Source organism: Muscardinus avellanarius, assembly GCF_963383645.1.
Source record: "Muscardinus avellanarius genome assembly, chromosome: 9".
NCBI lineage: Eukaryota > Metazoa > Chordata > Mammalia > Rodentia > Gliridae > Muscardinus > Muscardinus avellanarius.
Genome location: NC_137795.1, coordinates 46,779,083 through 46,798,578, shown reverse-complemented (window position 1 = coordinate 46,798,578; position 19,496 = coordinate 46,779,083). Strand labels below are relative to the sequence as shown.

Sequence of the window (19,496 nt, the reverse complement as noted above, 5' to 3'; positions counted from 1 at the left end):
CTCTGGATTTCTACACTGTCAGTAGTAATATCTCCTTTTTCATCTCTTATCTTCATAATTTGGGTTGATTCTCTCTTTTTTTTAGTTAGGTTGGCTAGTGGTTTCTCTATCTTGTTAATTTTTTTGAGAAACCAGATTTTGGTTTTATTGATATTCTGTATTTTTTTTATTCTCTACTTTGTTAATTTCTGCTCTAATTTTAATAATCTCATGTCTTCTACTGGCTTTGGTATTAGATTGTTCCTGTTTTTCAAGGGCTTTGAGGTGTGTCATTAAGTTATTTATTTGAAGATTTTCTGTTTTTCATATGTGAGCACTCAATGCTATAAATTTTCCTCTTAATACTGCCTTCAAAGTGTCCCAGAGATTTGGGTATGTTGTATCTTTATTTTCATTTGTTTCTAGAAATTTCTTGATTTCACCTTTTACATCTTCTATGATCCTTTCTTCATTCAGACTATGGTGTTCAGCCTTCACATGTTCATGTGGTTTCTCTGTGTCTTCTTATAGTTTATTTCTGATTTCATTCCATTATGGTCTGAAAAGACACAAGGAAGTATGTCAAATTTTTTAAAATTTTCTAGTGTTCACTTTGTGGCCGAGGATGTGATCTATTTTGGAGAAGATTCCATGAGCAGCTGAGAAAAATGTAAACTCTGCTGTTGTTAGGTGAAATATTCTATATGTGTCCAAGTGTTCCATTTAATTAATGGTGTTCTTTAGTTCTAAAGTATCTTTACTAACCTTTTGTCTAGAAGATCAGTGTAATGGTGTGAGAGGAGTGTTGAAGTCGCCCAGTATTATTGTATTGGGATTTATGTGTGTTTTAATGGCACAGAGAGTTTGTTTTATGAGAGTAGCTGCACCTATGTTTGGGGCATAAATGTTGATTATCGTTATTTCCTCTTTTTGGATTGTTCCTTTTACCAGTAAAAAAAAAAAAAATGACCTTCTTTGTCTCTTCTAATTAGCTTGGGATTGAAGTCTAACTTGTCTGATATCATAGGTGCTATTCCTGCTTGTCTTCGAGTTCCATTGACATGAATTACTTTGCTCCAGCCCTTATTACCTTAAGTTTGTTTCTATCTTTACTTGTAAATTGTGTTTCTTGCAAGCAACAGATAAATGGGTTCTTTTTCTAATCCATTTTGCCACTTTATGTCTTTTTATAGGGAAATTGAGGCATTTACATTTAGATTAATTTGATTATTGAGAGATTTTTATTTTTAGTGGTACTGGGGATGGAACCCAGGGCCTTCTACCTCTGGGCTACACTCCCAGACCTATTTTATATTTTATTTGGAAACAGGGTCTCTTAATCCAGCTGAGGCTGGCTTAGAACCTGCACAATCCTCTTGTCGCAGCTTCCCAAGCACAGGGATTACAAGCATGTGCCACCATGCCTGGCTGAGAGATGGTTTTTAATTCCTAACATGTTAAGATTTTATTTCGGTTTGAAATACTGTTCATTCTTTTTTGCTTCATTGTCTGCTAGATGGTAGTTCTTATTTCTCTGGTTCTGGAGTGTATTACTTATTTCTTCTTTGTAATTAATCTTTTTGAGTATTTTCTCTAGTGCTGGTTTTTTGGGGGTTTTTTGTTGTTGTTTGTTTTTGTTTTTGTTTGTTTGTTTGTTTGTTTTTTTGGTGGTACTGGGGTTCCTGGAAACCCTTCTACCTCCAGGCTACATTCCCAGACCCTATTTTTATACTTCTTTTGAGGGGGGTGGTACTGGGGTTCCTGGAAGCCTGTCTACCTCCGGGCTACATTCCCAGACCTATTTTTCATATTTTTATTTGGAAACAGGATCTCTTAAGCCAGTGTGGCTGGCTTCGAACCTGCACGATCCTCCTGCCAGGTGTGGTGCTATAAGCGTGTGCCACCACCCCTGGCTCTAGTGCTGGTTTTGAAGACATAAATTCTTTCAGCTTCTGTTTGTCATGGAAGCTTCTTATTTCCCTATCTGATTTTAAAGATAGTTTTCCTGGGTAGGAAATTTTTGGCTGGCTGTTTTCTTTCAAGTTTGGAATATGTTACTCCAGGCCCTTCTGGCTTTCATGACTTGGTTTGGGAAGTCTGGAGTGATTCTAATTGGTTTGCCTTTGAATGTCACTTGGCCTTTTGTTTTGTTTTGTTTTGTTTTTTTGCCTTTAAGATTCTCTCCTTGGATTCTACATTGGTCATTTTTACTATTATGTGATGTAGGGAACCTTTTCTTGGATCTTGTCTAAAGGGAGTTCTGTTTCCTGAACCTGTGTATCAACCTCTTGCTCTATGTTTGGGAAGTTTTCTGCTATTACTTCTTTGAAGAGATTGTTGATCCCTTTGGTTTCACCTTCCTTTCCCTCCTCTATGCCAGTAATTTCTTGGGTTAGCTCTCTTAAGATAGGCCCATATTTCTTCAGTGTCCAATTCCTGTTGATGAATTGTTTTTTCTATGTTATAACTATGCATTCATTTTTGGAGTGATCATCTTCTAGGAGGGAGATTCTATTCTCCATGTGGTCTAATCGATTGTTTATAGTTTGAATTGATGCCTTTACTTCAATGATTGCATCCTTTATTTCTTTCAGACTCTCTCTAAATTTTTTTCTAAAATCCTGAATTATTTCCTTTTGTGTGTGTGTGTGTGTGTGTGTGTGTGTGTGTGTGTGTATGGGGTTGAAACCCAGAGGCATTTGACCTTCGAGCTACACCCCTGCCCAATTTTTTATTCTTTATTTTGAAACAGGGTCTCACTGAGTTGCGGAGGGCCTCACTAAGTATCTGAGGCTGTCTGCAAACCACAATCTTCTGGTCTTAGCCTCCCAAATGCTGGGATTACAAGCATGTGCCACCACGCCGATCTCTAAAATTCTGAATTATTTCTACAGTTACATTCCTGATTTGATCTTCTGGAAATCTCTGCATTTCTGTGTTAACAGGTTCTGTTATTGTGGGGTTGTGAGACCTCATTGCTCTGTTGTTGTTCCTCCTTCCCATGATTTCAGAAGTTTGTACCTGTTGCTTTTGGTAGATTTCTCTGTCTTTAGGTGTCATTTGGTTTATTCAAGGGCAAACTGTGATCAACAGTGAAGGTTGAGTAAGTAGGGAAGTGAAGAAGTAAATGAAAAAATAGGGTAAGGTCTCAGATAGGGTCAAATAGTATGAGTATATGAGTTTGTTAGGGTAGTATATACTAGAGATTAGAGATAGTACCAATATAGTAGAATTCTAGTAACCAATGTAGAGTTCCTGGTACAGTGATATGAATTGGATTTAATACAAGACAAGGAAGTGATGAAAAGAAAAGATAGAAGAGGGATAGAGAGGAAAGAGTAGATTTGTATAAGGGAAGAAGCTTGGGAGAGGATTTGGTATGAGGGTTAAAAACAAACAACACAAAAAAGTCATAAAAACAAAAACACAAAAAATCCACAAACCCTCTCCCAAAAACAAGAAAAAACAAACAAAAAAAACATACACACACAAAGAAAAGAATGAAAAAAACAAACAATCCCAACAACAAATTGATGCGACTCTACAAATAAATTCAGTAGTCTCTCTCTCTCTCTCTCTGTAGATACCGAGTGCTACCAGCACCTTTCCCTCTGTGAGTCTGGTTCTCTTGAGTCTTCTCAGTCTATGCAGGTGGTTGATATCAGTGGGGTTGGATTTAATATTGAGTGAAGGTCACCCTCCGCACTTTTCACAGATTTGGAGTCTAGGTCTCTCCCTGCCTCTGTTGGTAGCATATGCCTCTGAGACCAAACTCAGTGTAGGAGTCTCAGTTCTCCACAGCTAGGGCTGGGCTAGTCTGACTTCTCCCTGTTTACCACAATTGGGATATCTGTGGCATTCCTGGCAATCCTACTCATTTGGTTTAGTTAAGCATAAGACTCCCCCCACACTTTCCACTGATCTGAGCCTGAGACTCTCTAAGCTTCTGATATGATCAAGAGCAGATCCCACTCCTATCTTCTCTGGGTCTTCTCCAGTTCACCACGTCTTCACTTATTATGCTCTGGATCTCTGGAGGGTGTGGTAATCTTCGCCACTGCTGCTCCTTCCCTGAGTTGTTTCACAAAGTCTCAGACCCAGGGAGTTAGTCACAGCTACACCAGACCCTGAGGCTCCAGGCTGGGTGCTTTCCTTCAGGGAACTGTGACTAAGGTATAGTAATTTCTGCCACTCCTGCACTGTGTTGAACTGCTAGATCTCAGAGCCAGGGAGTTTAATCAAAGCTGGTTGAGTCCCTCAGGGTGCAACACTGAGATTTCTCCTGTAGTGGCTGCAATTTCATTTACAATTTTAGTATGCACTGGGCTGGAGCTTTCACAGGGTGGGTGTGGTGAACTTGCTGCTGCTGCTGGCAATATAGCATCACTGTCACAGCCTCGGCCGTGAGGCTAGTGTATCTCCCCTCTGGTTTTGAGCTCTGCTCTGAATCCCTAGAGAGTGTGATGAACTTGGCTGCTGAAAATTTAACCTGTCTTTGTGCTGAAAGAACTGTTGAATTACATCCAACTGGACTGCAACTGGTCGCTTCAGCTCCTTTCCTTGTCCTCCCTGGCAGTCTGGTTCTGTGAGGCAAGATGGCGGCGGCATGGCAGCCACCACCACAGTAAACCAGTTTCTTTTCTGCTTCTCTGGTTGTTCTAGTCTTCTTTTTCTCTGTCCCTTGTATTTATAGCTTTTATTTCTCTATTGATAGTGTTTTCTGTCTCTGTAAGGCATTATTTTTGATGCTATGGAGATCGAGTGTCAGCAGTACCCGTAGAAGCTGCTTTACTCAGTCGCTATCTTCCCCTACCTTTTATTTTTGTATTCTTGATGACTGCCTTTCTAATTGGAGTTAGATGGGATCTCAGTGTAGTTTTTGATTTGCATTTCCCTAATTGCTAATGATGATTAACATTTTCTCATATATTTATTAGCTGATTATATTTTTTTCTTTTGAGAAGTGCCTATTCATTCAGTTCAATTACCCATTTTTGATTGGGTTATTTTTGAAGTATTAAGTTTCTTCAGTTCTTTATATTCAAGACATTAGTCCTCTATCAGAGAAATAGCTGGCAAAGAATTTCTCCCATTCTATAGGCTCTATTCAGTCTTTTTTTTTTCTTTTGCTGTGTAGCTTTTCAATTTGATACCATCCTACTTATTACTTCTCAGGGTTTTTTATTTTGGGGTTTTTTTGGGGGGTAAGGAGTTCTTGCAGTACTGGGGATGGAATCCAGGGGTATTCTACCTCCAAGCTAAACCCCAGCCCTATGTTTATTCTTTATTTTGAAACAGGGTCTCACTGAGTTGCAAAGGACCTAAGTAGTAGCTGAGGCTGTCCACAAACCATGATCCTCCTGTATCAGCTTCCTAAATGCTGGGATTACAACCATGAGCCACCATGCCCAGCTTGGTGTTCTTATTGAGAAACACTTCATATAGTGTATTTACTAAAATATTTGATTATGAACCCTCAAAATGTGGGTAATTAGTAAATGATATACAATTAAGCATTTTTCTTCTTGTTTGTTGTCATATTCTATAAAATGCATTTCTCTACTATGTGGCTTACACATACAGGTGTGGATAGACTCTTAATCGTCTGCTTACAACCATGGTCCAGGATCTCACAGCTAATTCAGCACAATGTACAGATTATGTATAATCCCTTTATTCAGGCAAATTAGGGCTAAGTAGTTTGGCAGAGTAGAGAACATTTTCTCATCAAATACAATTTTCTAACCTTATTCTTTTGAAAGATCAGTGTTTATATTTTCTCTTAGCTCTCACCTTTCTAAGGGATGTTATATCTTTTGTGGTATGACCTCAAGTTAAATACCCATCATATTATATTGCATTTAAAACCAAAATTTTTCAGGACACAACTTGTCTTCTCCACCATACTCTAAACCACAATATTATTTCATATCCTGATTTATCTAGAGACTTCCTTTTCCAGAAGTAAACTGAGGTATAAATGTTATAATTTCCCCAGAATACAAATAGTATAGCTAAAGTTTGTCAGCCATGAGCTGATGAAGCTGCAGTAATGAGTCTTCTATCTCTGTTAGCAGGTGTTTAGAGTAACAGCCCTCATGTGTGAAAGTTCCCCCACCATAGCCTGAAAGCTCCTATTAGCATCAGTTTCTTCAACTACTGTGTGCTCAAATAATTGATAGAGTTAAGTGAATGCAGGTTCCTTTTTTCACCAAGTTCCCCTTGAGTGCTTCAGCAACGTGAGGTAATTTATCATGCTTTTTGTGCAACAGAGCATAGACTTTTTAAAGAATGAGTTTAGACTCTCTTCCTGTTCAAAAAATAAGCAGTTCTCAGATTCACAACATTGGAAGCCCTGATTGGGACAGATGTGCCAGCAATATTAGCAGGCCCAAGTAACTCAAGTCAGAGACTCCCTGTTGCTTTTTTAATCTTGCTTCATTTTCTTTTGGAGAAAGCACCAATTACAAAGGTTTGTGGATTTTTCCACAGAGATTACATTCAGCTCTTTAGCAAGAAAAATGCCAGGGCAATTAGTGGCCCGGGGGAACCATTCTCCATTTGTGTACTATTTCAGAAGAGCCCATTGTGGGACTAGCAGGCTCCACACAGAGTTTCTTTTTAGAATGTGAACACTTCGGAACCATTTGGAACATGCTTAAAATGGAAATCAACAGCAACACCATCACAAGGACGCCTTTGTTATATATTCTAGACTAGAAGACATCATGGTAGCACACAATAAGGCCATGGGTTTCTTTCCACCATTCTTCCCTGCTCACCTCCAGTTTGTGAGTGCTCATTTCTCTTCAACATTCAAGAATGTTCTCTGATACACTTCCAGAAAGCCTGCTGCCAAAATGAAGGCATAGATAGCTGCAAGCAAGTTAGTCATTTCCTGGGTGACATTCTAATAAGAAACCTGTCTTTGGATAATAGCTGAATTGGAACTCATTCTCCACCATCCCTTGTGGTCAGGAAAATAGCACGTGTGAATTAATCAAATGTTCTGGTGCATATTAGTATATGCTAATATTTACTATATTGATACTGCTACATGTTAGAGTTGATCAATTTGTAAAGAATTGGAAATAATCATAAAGCCAAGAGAAATGTATTTAATCTTTCATTGACTGAGACTGGAATTTCGCAGGTACTTGTTTGGCAGGATTGGGAACATCTGTTAGTTTCTAGTGACTACACAAATTGTGTAGGTTAAAAAGGCTCTGATTAATAGAATGCCAGAAAGCAGAATTTATTGAAGCCCTCAAGCATCAATACCAAACATGATAGTCATGCCATTCCAAAGAAACCAACAAAGCCTAAACTATCTGAATAGCTTAAATTAAATATATTAAAGTTTGGAGGACTTTCTCTTTTGAAAATAAAACAGCCAAGTAGGAGCTTGGATAGAGGGAGAAAAAAATGTATGTTTTGATAATGCATTGTTGGGGGAAAATAAAAAGCTTTTGTTATGCCACAGCCATCTAAGGTTTTAAAAGCTTTTAAATGCATTTGAGGTTTTTTAAAATTCTGTTAGACAACCGTCTAGATTTTCATAACAGATAAGTTAGAAAGGAATCAAACCATTCACATTAAGGAAAGTTTGACAAGAACCTGATGGAGAAGCTAGACATATCACAACTCCATATATCCTGGAGGAGACCTGAGGTGCCCTTTCTAGGTTCCTAAGGTCTCTTCTTCAGGAGTCCCAACCCCTGACCTTGTTAATCAAGTTTTCTCAAATAGCCTACACTGTTGAAAATAAAAATTGTGTTTCAAAACTTTTGTTTTCAGACCTTTTGGCAAAATACCCATTGCATAAGGTATAGTTACACATTATTTTATTTATGGTCCCATATTCTTAAAAAAAATTTTTTTGCAGTACTGGGGATGGAACCCAGGATGCATTGTACCTCTGAGCTATACCCCCAACTCTATTTTTTTTAGTCCTCTTTAATTTTGAAACAGAGTGTCACTGAGTTGCAAAGGGCCTCACTAAGTAGCTGAGACTGTCAGGGAACCCAGGAACCACAATCCTCCGGAATGCTGGGATTACAAGTGTGCACCACCACTCCTGGCCTTCAGATTTAATGTAGGAAGTCATATACTTTTAAAATAGAGAATAATGGGTTTTCATTCATATTCTCCTTTGACTTTCCTCTCAGGGTATTAATTCTGCTCTTTTCATCCCAATTTATAACTCAAAGTTTCCAAAATAGAAACTTTAAGGATAGTCTACTCTCAAAGACAGAAAGACCTTGAGGAAAGATGTCTTTGCAGATGTTATTAGTCCAGAAACATCCTGTTCTACTGACGATGTCCTGTGAGGCCCAATAACCTGCCTGAGCTTGTATCACCTGGAGATTTTTATGAAGTTTAGCTCTGCTGTAATGTAAGCCATACTTCAAGTGATTCCCATTTGTAAAGAAAATGTTTTCTCTTTTTTTATTTATTTCTTTATAAAAAATATTTTCTTGCAGATAGAAAGTATTTACTAGGCCACTGTAGTTGCACAGGCATGTAATCACAGCTACTCAGAAGGCTGAGGCAGGATTGCAGGTTTGAGACCAGTCTACGCAATTTTGTGAGCCACTGTCTCAAAATAAAATAAAAAGGGCTGAGGGACATAGCTCAATGGTCAAGCATTTGGTTAAAATGCAGGGGGCAGACTGGGAGTTTAATCCCCAGTACCACCCACATAAAAAAGTAATTATTATGTATAAAGTTTCTTTGAATATTTTTAAATACTCCAAGTAATTTAGAAGTGGTTTTTTTCAAAGTATACTTTGAATTTAAAGATCTTCTGCATTTTCCCAAATAAAATTAATTTTGCTCATGGAAACCACATGTGTTTACAATACAGAGATCTTTTTGCTAGACAATGCATTATGAAGAAGGCTGGATACTGAGTGTTGAGGATTCAAAGGGAAGGGGAACTTGGAAATATCTTCAAATCACCAACTTTACTTCATTTAAATTATTCTCCATTAATCTAATCATCTGTTGTCTAGTCATAAAAAATTGTGTGTGTGTGTGTGTGTGTGTGTGTGTGTGTGTTACTAGGGATGTGACCTACAAGCACTCTACCTCTACCTTTCCTACCAGTTTCATATGTCTAGTTCTTTGTAGTTCTGGCCTTAAATGTCATCCCCAAGAGAGGCCTTACCTGACCACCTTTTCTAAGAATTCTATATTATTTATAGAATTTCTTTATTTCTTTATTTCTATATGAGCCCATAGTATCTTTTGTAAGAATTAAGATTCTTATTACAACTTAACAATTACTTTCTTTGCACGCTTATTTTATTTGTTTTTCTGATAAAACATGATCTCCCTAATAACATAAACCATGTCTTTTCCTTATCATTGTATTTGTAGTACCAAGAACCATACATGGCATTCCATTAGAGCTATTCAATAAAAAGTTGTTTAATTAATTAATTAACCCACCTGTTTATAAAGCTCTATGTCACCTGAAAATATAGTCATATGCCCCTAAATAACTCAGCTAGATATAAAAGAGGCAACTATACTTATTTATCTTCCTTAATTGTCATTTTTCTAAATTTTTTATTGGTGCACTATATTCATACATCATAATGGGATAAAAAAAAAACTTCTGTAGATATACATGCACACATCGCCCAGTTAGCCCCTACCCGATCCCCACCCCATTCCCTCCCCACCCCTCCTTCCCATGCTTGGCTTAGTGGTTGACATCTAGTATTATAGCAATTTATCCAAAATTAACAATGATAACCTCACATAACAGTTTCATTTGTCTGATACCAAGCTTTTGATGACTTAAAGATAACATTTCAATATTTCTTTTTGCTTTCTTTCTTACCAGAGAATATTTTCTTCTTCTTTTTTTTTTAGGTGAAACTATCATACCTTTATTTATTTATTTTTCAGAAAAAAATCTATCCTAATATGGAATATGGACTCTGGATACCCGAAACAATCTTGAAAAAGAACAAAGCTAGAAGATGTATATTTTCTGATTTCAAACCATATAAAGCTACAATAATTGAAACAGTGTAGTACTGTTCTAAAGGCAGATATATAAACCATTGGAGTTAAATAAAAGCCTAGAGCTAAATTCTTCCATATATTGTCAAGTCATTTTTGACGATGTTTCCATGAACATTTGGTGGAGGAAATAATAATCTTTTAACTAATATTGTTGAAAAATAATAATTACATGAAAAAGAATAAAATTGGACCCTTACCTAATCTCATATACACATATTAACTCAAAATAGATAAAAGACCTAAATATAAATCTTAAGACTATAAACTTTTAGAAGAAAATCTGGGTCATAAAACCTCACAACATTGAAATTGGCAGTGATTTCTTGGATATGATTTCAATGGCACAGGCAACAGAAGGGTAAAAAAAACTCCCTAGAAAATAAAAAAATATTGTATATCCAAAGACAATGTAAACAGAGTTAACAGTTACTAATAGAATGGGATAAAATATTTCCAAATGCTATATCTGAAGGTATATTAATATTCCCACTAGAAATCCTAGAAATTAACAACAATAAAGGCAAACAATACCCTTTACAGATAGGTAAAAGACTAACATAAATAATGAATCTCCACAGATAACCAATCTTAGTTGTCTGTTGGATGGAAAATCTTGTTTCTCTAGTTCTGGAGTGTGTTACCTATTTCTTCTTTGTAGTTAATCTCTTGGAGTATTTTCTCTAGTGCTGGTTTTGAAGACATAAATTCCTTCAGTTTCTGTTTGTCATGGAAGCTTCTTATTTCCCCATCTAATTTGATAGATAGTTTTGCTGGGTAGGAAATTTTTGCCTGGAAGTTGTTTTCTTTCACAGTTTGGAATATGTTACTCCAAGCCCTTCTGGCTCTCATGACTTGGTTTGGGAAGTCTGGAGTGATTCTAATTGGCTTGCCTCTGAATGCCACTTGGCCCTTTGTTTTTGTTGCCTTTAAGATTCTCTGCTTGGCTTCCACATTGGTCATTTTGACAATTATGTGGCGTGGGGATCCTCTTCTCCAATCCTGTCTAAAGGGAATTATATAAGTTTCCTGGACCTGTTTATCGACCTCTTGCTCTATGTTTAGAAAATTTTCTGCTATTACTTCCTTGAAGAGATTCTTGATCCCTTTGGTTTCACCTTCTTTTCCCTCCTCTATTCCAATTATTCTTAGGTTAGCTCTCTTAAAATGGGCCCATATTTCTTCAATGTCAGATTCCTGCTGTCAGATTTTTTTTTTCTAAATTAGAAACTATGCGTTCATTTTTGGAGTGATCATCTTCTAGGAGCGAGATTGTATTCTCCATGTGGTCTAATCGGTTGTTTGTACTTTGAATTGAGGCCTTCATTAATTGCATCCTTTATCTCTTTTTGGCTCTCTCTGAATTCTTTTCAAAACACCTCTATTATTTCTACAGTTATTTTTCTGATTTGATCTTCTATAAATCTCTGAATTTCTGTTTTATCAGGTTCTGATGTTGTGGGGTTGTGGGCATTCATTGCTCCATTGTTATTCCTCTTTCCCATGATTTCGGAAGTTTGTGCCTTCTCTGGGTTCTTGCCTTGGGTCACTACGACTTCACTTAAGGTGCTCTGGATCTTGAGTCTGTGGTATCTCAGTCACCACTACTCCTTTACTGGGTTGTATCGCAGAGTCTCAGTTCCAGGGAATCAATCGAGGCTGCTTTAGACCATGGAGGGTGCCAGGTTGGGCATTCTCCTATGGTGTGATATATCTGCCACTGCCACTGGGTCAAGTCCCTGGGAGTACAGTACTGGTATTTCTCCTCTAGGGGCCGCAATTTGACTCACTGTTGTTGAGTGCGCCAATGGAGCTGTAGTGGACTTAGTGAATTCGCTGCTGCTGCCGCCAGTGGCAATATGGTGCCGCTGCCACACCCTCAGCCATGAGGCTGGCGTATTCCTTCTCTGGTTTTGAGCTCCACTCTGAGTCCCTGCAGGGTGTACTGAGCCCAGCCCCTGGGAGCTTCAGATGCTCCCTGTGCCAATAAATCTGCTGAATCCCACCCGGCTGTTCCACAGTGGCTCACCTCAGCTCACTGTCCGCTGCTCCTCTCTGGAGCCTGGTGGGCTGTTGAGTGCGTTGGTCTTGAGCCATTCGATGAAATCACCACTGCTGCCGGCAGTAAGGCGCTGCTGCTGCGCCCTCGGGCATGAGGCCGGCATATCTCCTCCCTGGCTCTGAGCTCCGTTCTGAGTCCCTCTCCTTTCTGGGGCCTGGTGCTGCCTTCCTTAATTTTCAAAGTAACATATTCCTATAAAAATATCTATATGATTTACACAGTGATGTCTAGGAAATATAAGCATTCTTTTGAATTTTTTAATTTCCATAAAAGCTGTGTGATGCCACTAGTGTTGCAGTGTTTTCAGCCTTTTTTAAATTTAAGTAGAATAGAGAGTAGAATAGAAAATATCAGTATGCCTGGTACATGATAAGAACTTTCAGGAAACATTTTGGGGATGGGGGTGGATCACAATGTTTTGCATAGTGATCCAAAATCAATATACACTCTGATAATTTTCATGTCCTCACCCTTATCTGGCTCCTATTGTGGCTCTTTAAAGCCAGTATTGAATTGTTGTTCTGTACTGCTATGATTCCAGTTTGCAACAGAAGGCTTCCTATAAATGCACACCAAAATTATCAATTTCTTAACATTTTCTCAAAGGTCAATCTACCTTATCCTCTCAGAATGTATTGGCTTACACTAAAATACATTCCCAGAGTTCTTCTTGCTACAGAGTGCTAAGATGTTTTTTAAGTTAAGGAGAAAAATACACACACACACACTCGTGGAACGGTGGTGAGATTTGCTGTTCCCTAAAATAAAGAATAATTTAGAGAAATAATTTGACCAACAATAGAAAGATTTGCTAAAATAAAATGTTAACTTCTGTTTTTATTTTTCCTCCCTTTCTTCAAGCTGCCTGCCTTGTGCTTGGCTGTATGATTTTCCCTGATGGCTGGGATTCAGATGAAGTAAAACGGATGTGTGGAGAGAAAACAGACAAGTACACTCTTGGGGCTTGTTCAGTCCGCTGGGCGTACATCCTGGCTATTATTGGAATTCTGGATGCCCTGATCCTCTCATTCCTAGCATTCGTGCTTGGTAACCGACAAGACAGCTTGATGGCAGAGGAACTAAAGGCAGAAAACAAAGGTAAGATTACTTTGCTTTGGAGAACTCTTACTAGATGCCTGGAGAATAAAACGTTGCATTCCCATTCTTAATCCTATTTAATTTCCAGACTGTTCCCCAGACTCAAGAAGTATGCACAATTACAGTACTGCACTTATCTTCTGAGCACTGCATATATCTTTCTGGGGCTCCGTATGTCTGTTGTTACTATTATTTGAATGCATTTTTGTTTTCCAATTCATTTTCTCTTCCTTTCCTGAGTTCAACTTTACCACCATGAGTTAATGGCTAAGCTCAACATTCAGGGGGAGTCTATTTGGTTGAATAGAAATTGCATACATGCATTCAGCTGTTCCAGGGTGAAATAAATGCCTGGGAAGTCTCTAAAGCCATTGTGCTGACTTTGTTTGAATTCAAGCTCATCTTCTGAGAGAAGTGAAACTGATCCTAGCCAGTTACAGGTAGAGATTGAAATAGTTACCCAATTAGCTGAACTTTAAATGAGTTACCTTTTAAATGTAGTCACAAGTCCTCAGATTTCTTTTCAAAAGGAAATTGCCTATTAAACACAAAGGAACTAGGATAGAAAACAAGACTGGTGAGCAATCCATAAATGTATTACAGTGCCTGAGTAAGAGGTAACAAGTCACTACTCAAAATCCCTCTTAGCTTGCTTTCCAGAATTCCAAACCCATCTCCTGGAATAGAATTTTAACCTCAAGGTTTTGTTACGGACTTTGACTCATATACTTGTTTTATCTTTATGTTACCTATACCTTTAATACTTTGCATTTATATCACCACCGTCGGCTAAGTGGCTCCTTCTTCTAGCATTTGTTCCTAATTGGGAACTAAATCTATCCTTAAATTATGAATTTTAGCTTATTATTTCAAGCAGTCGCTAATTTCCAAAGCTTTTCACTGCATTAAAAGACCTTCAATATATGCATATATTCTACATGAATGTCACATATAATGATCATATAGCAAGCTTCATACTTAGACCATCGCCACTTATGCTTATAAAGTATGAATCATAAAGAGGTAAAATGGAGCAGCCCTGGAGTGCAGCAGTCATCCATGAGCCTGTTAGCTCCTGATGTGGAGATAGAACTTGTGCTAGTTTGCTTCGTTTTAGCAAAAATATTCTAAACGCAAAAATGACTATCACAGGGACGTGGTGCTAAAGTTTCCTAAAAAACAAAACTATCTTCTTCTCAGAGCTGCCCCTTCTACATTAAGAAAAATAAAGTATGAAGGCAATTGTATTTTATTTATATTGCATATTTAGTACTTTCACATACACTCATTAATCTGGTGCTCTTGTTTTTTGTTTTCGTGGTTTGTTGGATGTATACAGATCTCTGTCTAGTTTACCTTAAATTTAATGATAAGGAGAGCTCAAATTAGAATAAGTTAACTTTTACTCCTATAATCCCAGTACTTGGGAGGCTGAGCAAGGAGGATTGCAGGTTTAAGAATAGCCTCGCCTGTTGTGGTGGCGCACGCTTGTAATCACTGCGCTTGGAAGGCGGAGACAGGAGGATCGCGCAGGTTTGAAACCAGCCGCGCTGGCTTAAGAGACCCTGTTTCCAAATAAAAATATAAAAATGGGTCTGGGAGTGTAGCCCAGAAGTAGAAGGGTTCCATCCCCAGTACCACCAAAAGAAAAAAAAAAATAGCCTCAACAACACAGAAAGACTCTCTTTCAAAACAAACAAAAAAAATTATAAAAGGGTTGATAGTGTAGTTCAGAGGTAGAATGACCTTATGTTCAATCCCCCATAACACACACACACACACACACACACACACACACACACACACACACACCAAGTTTCCTTTCCTGAAAGTATGGTTATACTAGCATTATCAAGTGGTCTTTAATTTACACTATCAAGTGTAAATATTTGATTTAACAACTTTTTTTTACTTTTTTTATTTTTGTGGATAAAGACCTCATTATCAAGTAGTCTTTAAGTTATACTATCAAGTGTAAATATTTGATTTCCACTACTGCCTAATAATGGACCTAAATGCTGTTTGTTCCCTGTAAAGTTCAAAATTCAATGAAAAACTTTAACTTTGCAGATATCCTTTGATCACAAATACAAAAAATGCAGAAAAATAGTAAGAAAAACAGGACATTTTTTACTTGGCTTTTGAAAATTCTAATTCATACATATATGAGTGGTAATTCTCGAGCCAGGATTACAGAATAACACTCAACAGTTTTCAAAATGGATATTTTCTTCTCATTGGTTCAATTAAATGTTGATATCAGATCCCTTCTAAGACTTCATTAAAGAAAGTATTGTCCAGCCAGGTGTGGTGGTGCATGCTTGTAATCCCCGCACTTGGGAGGCTGAGACAGGAGGATTGCACAGGTTCGGAGCCAGCCTCAGCTATTTAGTGAGGCTCTCAGCAACTTAGTGAGACCCTGTTTCCAAATAAAATATAAAATAGGTCTGGGAATATAGCCTGGAGGTAGAAAGCCTCTGGGTCCCACCCCCAGTACCACCAAAAAAAAAAAAAAAAAAAAAAAAGAAAGTATTGTCCATCATGCATGGTGGTACATCTTGTAATCCCAGTACATGGGGGGCTGAGACAGGAGGATTGCAGGTTTGCCAGTCTCAGCAACTTAGTGATACTCTGTCTCAAATTAAAAAATAAAAATAGGGCTGGATATACAACTCAGAGGTAGAATGTTTCGGGGTTCAATGCCCACTACCAAAAAAAAAAAAAAAAAAAACAGCATTGTCCACTTGAAATGTTAGAAACACATTGGTAAATATCTTTATAAGAAAAAAAAGAGAGACTACTATAAGATTAGGAGATGGACTGTGTATGGTTTTGCTGTGTTCTTCGTCTCCCTAAGTCACCATCATTTCTAACAGCTTTTTCTGAAGCCAGTAGCAATCCATCTACATCAGATCTGATAGATTCAGCAAAGCAGCAGATAGCATCAGGCCACAATGATGAGACATCTCCACTATACTGCATTTTATTTCTCAACCTAGAGTCCTTAATATGAGGCTCTGAGAAGATATGAACAGGTCTACTATACAAGCATGTCAGACTCTCATGCAGTAAGGTCTGTATAAAATCAGACCAAAATTTCTAAGTGTTGTATAAAATTTAATCAATCGGCATGTTTTACAGAAAAGCTACAAGATATACAATTGCCGTACACTGTAGACTTCATGGTTTGATATTATTTAAACATTTGTTCAATGTCAAAACCCTCAAAGTCTGATTGTTTAAGAGAAAACCAATTGGTGATTTTGTATTTTGGTATGTGAATACAGTTTCACTAAATAGTAGTTTAATGACTTTTAAGTACATGCAGTACCAAAATTAAGTCATCAATATCCTAAGAAGAGATGGGTTTAATTAAAAGATTAGAATAATTTGTAATTATGAAATTGATTGTATATAAATGAGTGTTTTATCATTTTCATGAATATATTAAAATAGCTTATCACTTATTAAAACAGTTTTTCACCATTCGTTTTTTTCTGATAAAACTACTAAGATACTCTCTGGTAGTCAAGGCCTTATTTTGGTTCCAGGGTGATAAAATGATACAGAGGCCAATCTAGTTCTAGCACAGAATTTTAGAAAAATTAATTAACCCATGATGCCCTCTCATGTCATGGAAGTAAGCAGTGCCATATCTCAGGCCTTGGCCCAAAAGAGTACAGCATTTATACATTTCTGTATCAATTATATCACCGTACATGCTGCACTAGCTTCTACAATCTTCTAGATTGCTGGTCTACCAATCATTATATCAGCCTAAATCCTGTAAATAATATGAACATTATGAAGAGAATAAGCCTGCAATTGTAGTATATACACACAATTTGAAGAAGTTCCTCCTGAGTGGTCAGTCTCATGTCATGTGCATAATTTCTTTTTTGGTTATTGTAATTAATCCAGCAACATAGCTCCCCGTGTTTCTGGAAAAGCCAACAGATAAATTCAACTTTTCCATTTATCATTATGGCAAGGATATTGCTAGGTCCATCAGTCCTTCTCAAGAACCATCCTAATGGGTGAAATAAAACCACTGTTAAATGAATTTTAGAATATATCAAGGAAGTGGAATGGAACTAAGTTCTAATTGTTGAACTATGCTCCACTCACAGAGTTAAGATGAAAGAGAATATAAGATGCTACTGAGACATAAAATAATCATCACAAAGGTGCTATTCAAAGAAAAGATAAGAAGGAGGTGCACAAGTAAAAGTCTCCACTTCTATAGTCTGCTACCTCTTAAGATACATGTCAGTGAACTCTCCCCAATACCATTTCAGCATCCCCTTTAACATATCCCTCAATGCTTCTTAAGCTTCTCCTTTCTCAAGAGTGCAGAGATGGTTTGAAAGCAGTCTCAGCTGAAATTTACCACAAATTATGAAATATAAAAAATAAGGAAATTTTAACATACTTCCAATAAACATAAAGAAAAATTTTGAAGATACAAATGTTATCTTAAGGAAACCTCAATAAAAAATGAAGCTAATCATCTGTGGGGCTCTGTCGAAGTATCAAGATATTCTTTGTTGTTGTTGTTGTTGTTGTTGTTGTTGTTGTTGTTGTCCTGATGATGAAATCCAGGGGCATTCTACCTCTGAACTACACCCCCACCCTATTTTTTATTCTTTATTTTGAAACAGGGTCTCATTAAGTTGCAAAGGACCTCACTAAGTAGCTGAGGCTGTCCACGAACTACTATCCTCCTGTCTCAGCCTCCCAGATGCTGGGATTATAAGCATGCACCAACATGCTCAGATCAGGATTTTTTTTATTAAAAAAAAAAGTTTCCTATTGTTTTATTTAGTTAACTTTATGTAGGAGCTGGCACATGCAAAAAAAAAACAAAAAAATCCTCAACTGCGTGCTCTAGGTGGGGAAACCAGCCCCGCAGGCTGTGTGCTCCAGGCTCTAGGGATAATGGTGGATGAACAGGTGTTCCTCCTTGTTTAGGAGTTCAGCAGCATGGTTTCTAAATGAGCCAACAACAGTAGGCATTTAACCTTGATATGCTGTTTAATTGCAGTTTAACACACTGAACTGTGAAGTCAATTTAATTATGTAAAATTAAAGTTTCATCCAGATATAAAGGATTTGAAATGAAAGCTTCAGTTTCAGTTTCTTTCATTAATTGTGAAAGGATAAATAATTACACTTTCCCAAGAGTCTATGCCACAAATATCTCTTTCCTTGTCAGACGTCATTTATAAAGAGGTCCATTTCTGCTTTTGTGTGGATGGTCTCTGGGATTGCTTATCAGATAATTGGCTCCTCTCAAGAGCAGTTTTAAAGTCACTTTGTCTTCTAGCACTTAAACTTCAAATGAAAAAACACAATTATCTATCAAAAGGTAACTCAAGCCACCATTTATTTATTAAGTGGTTTAAGCACTTTTTAATGTTATAATCGGAAGAGTTAGCATAAACTCTTCTTACTTAGCTAATTAAGAAGTCTTTTGCAGTTTAAGTCTCTAGTATGTTGCCATACCAAGACCACATTGTGAGTAGCAATGTCACAGAGTAGAAAGAATATGTACTCAGGTCCAACTGTTCAGTGCTCATACCAGTCCTGGACTAACCGAGACCAACATCTCAATAGTTCTAAAGTGAAGTTTTCTGATCTGTAAAATGCACCTGAGCTTCCTTCCAGCTCTAAATATGCTAATTCCGGGACACTTTCAGAGGTGTCCTTTAAAAAGAGGATCTGAGGGTGGTAATAACTCGTGCCCTCAGAACAGCAGACACATTAAATGTTTAAATGGGCTTGTTAGCATATAAGGGTGACTAGGAGAAGGAAAACGTAAAGGTCAAGGAGAGAGCTCTAGGATACCTCAGGTGGTTTATGCCTCAGATGTATAGCTACCTTCTGACCCATACTGTCCCAGGCTCATTCATTCATACCAACAAGAATGGATTAAATCATATTTAGAAACTCTGGCCCATAGCAGAGGGGTCTCCTTGCCAAACTAGGCTCTGAAATCATGTGGACACGACACTTATGTACAGAACCCAAGAACAAAGACAGAGACTTCATTGCTGGTCTTAATTCCAGCAGGTATTGGTCCTTGGACTTTGGGCCAGCGAGCCCCTGAACATCTCAGAGTCTCAGATGCACCTTTGTAAAATGGCAATAACTATACTCAATCCTGCCTCCACTCTTGGTTGGGAGAGTTCACCAAAAGCAAGAGGGTGAAAGTAACTTATAATCAACAGTATCTATATAGACTTTATTTATTACTAAGCATTTTCCCATGTAAAATGTTTTTTTGGTCTTTGAAATAACACTGTGTGATATGTATCATCAT

General features: G+C 37.5%; 1 protein-coding gene across 1 annotated transcript in view; it reads left to right on the top strand.

The window, feature by feature from the left end:
- Positions 1-13,245, top strand: part of LHFPL3 (LHFPL tetraspan subfamily member 3) — a gene marked incomplete at both ends in the record, with an annotated part of 433,916 nt that extends 420,671 nt beyond the window's left edge. Inside the window, one exon of the mRNA XM_080701185.1 lies at positions 12,938-13,245. Within this exon, the coding sequence (XP_080557311.1) occupies positions 12,938-13,245 (308 nt within the window). The remainder of the gene's footprint in view (positions 1-12,937) is intronic.
- Between the last annotated feature and the right edge of the window lie 6,251 nt (positions 13,246-19,496).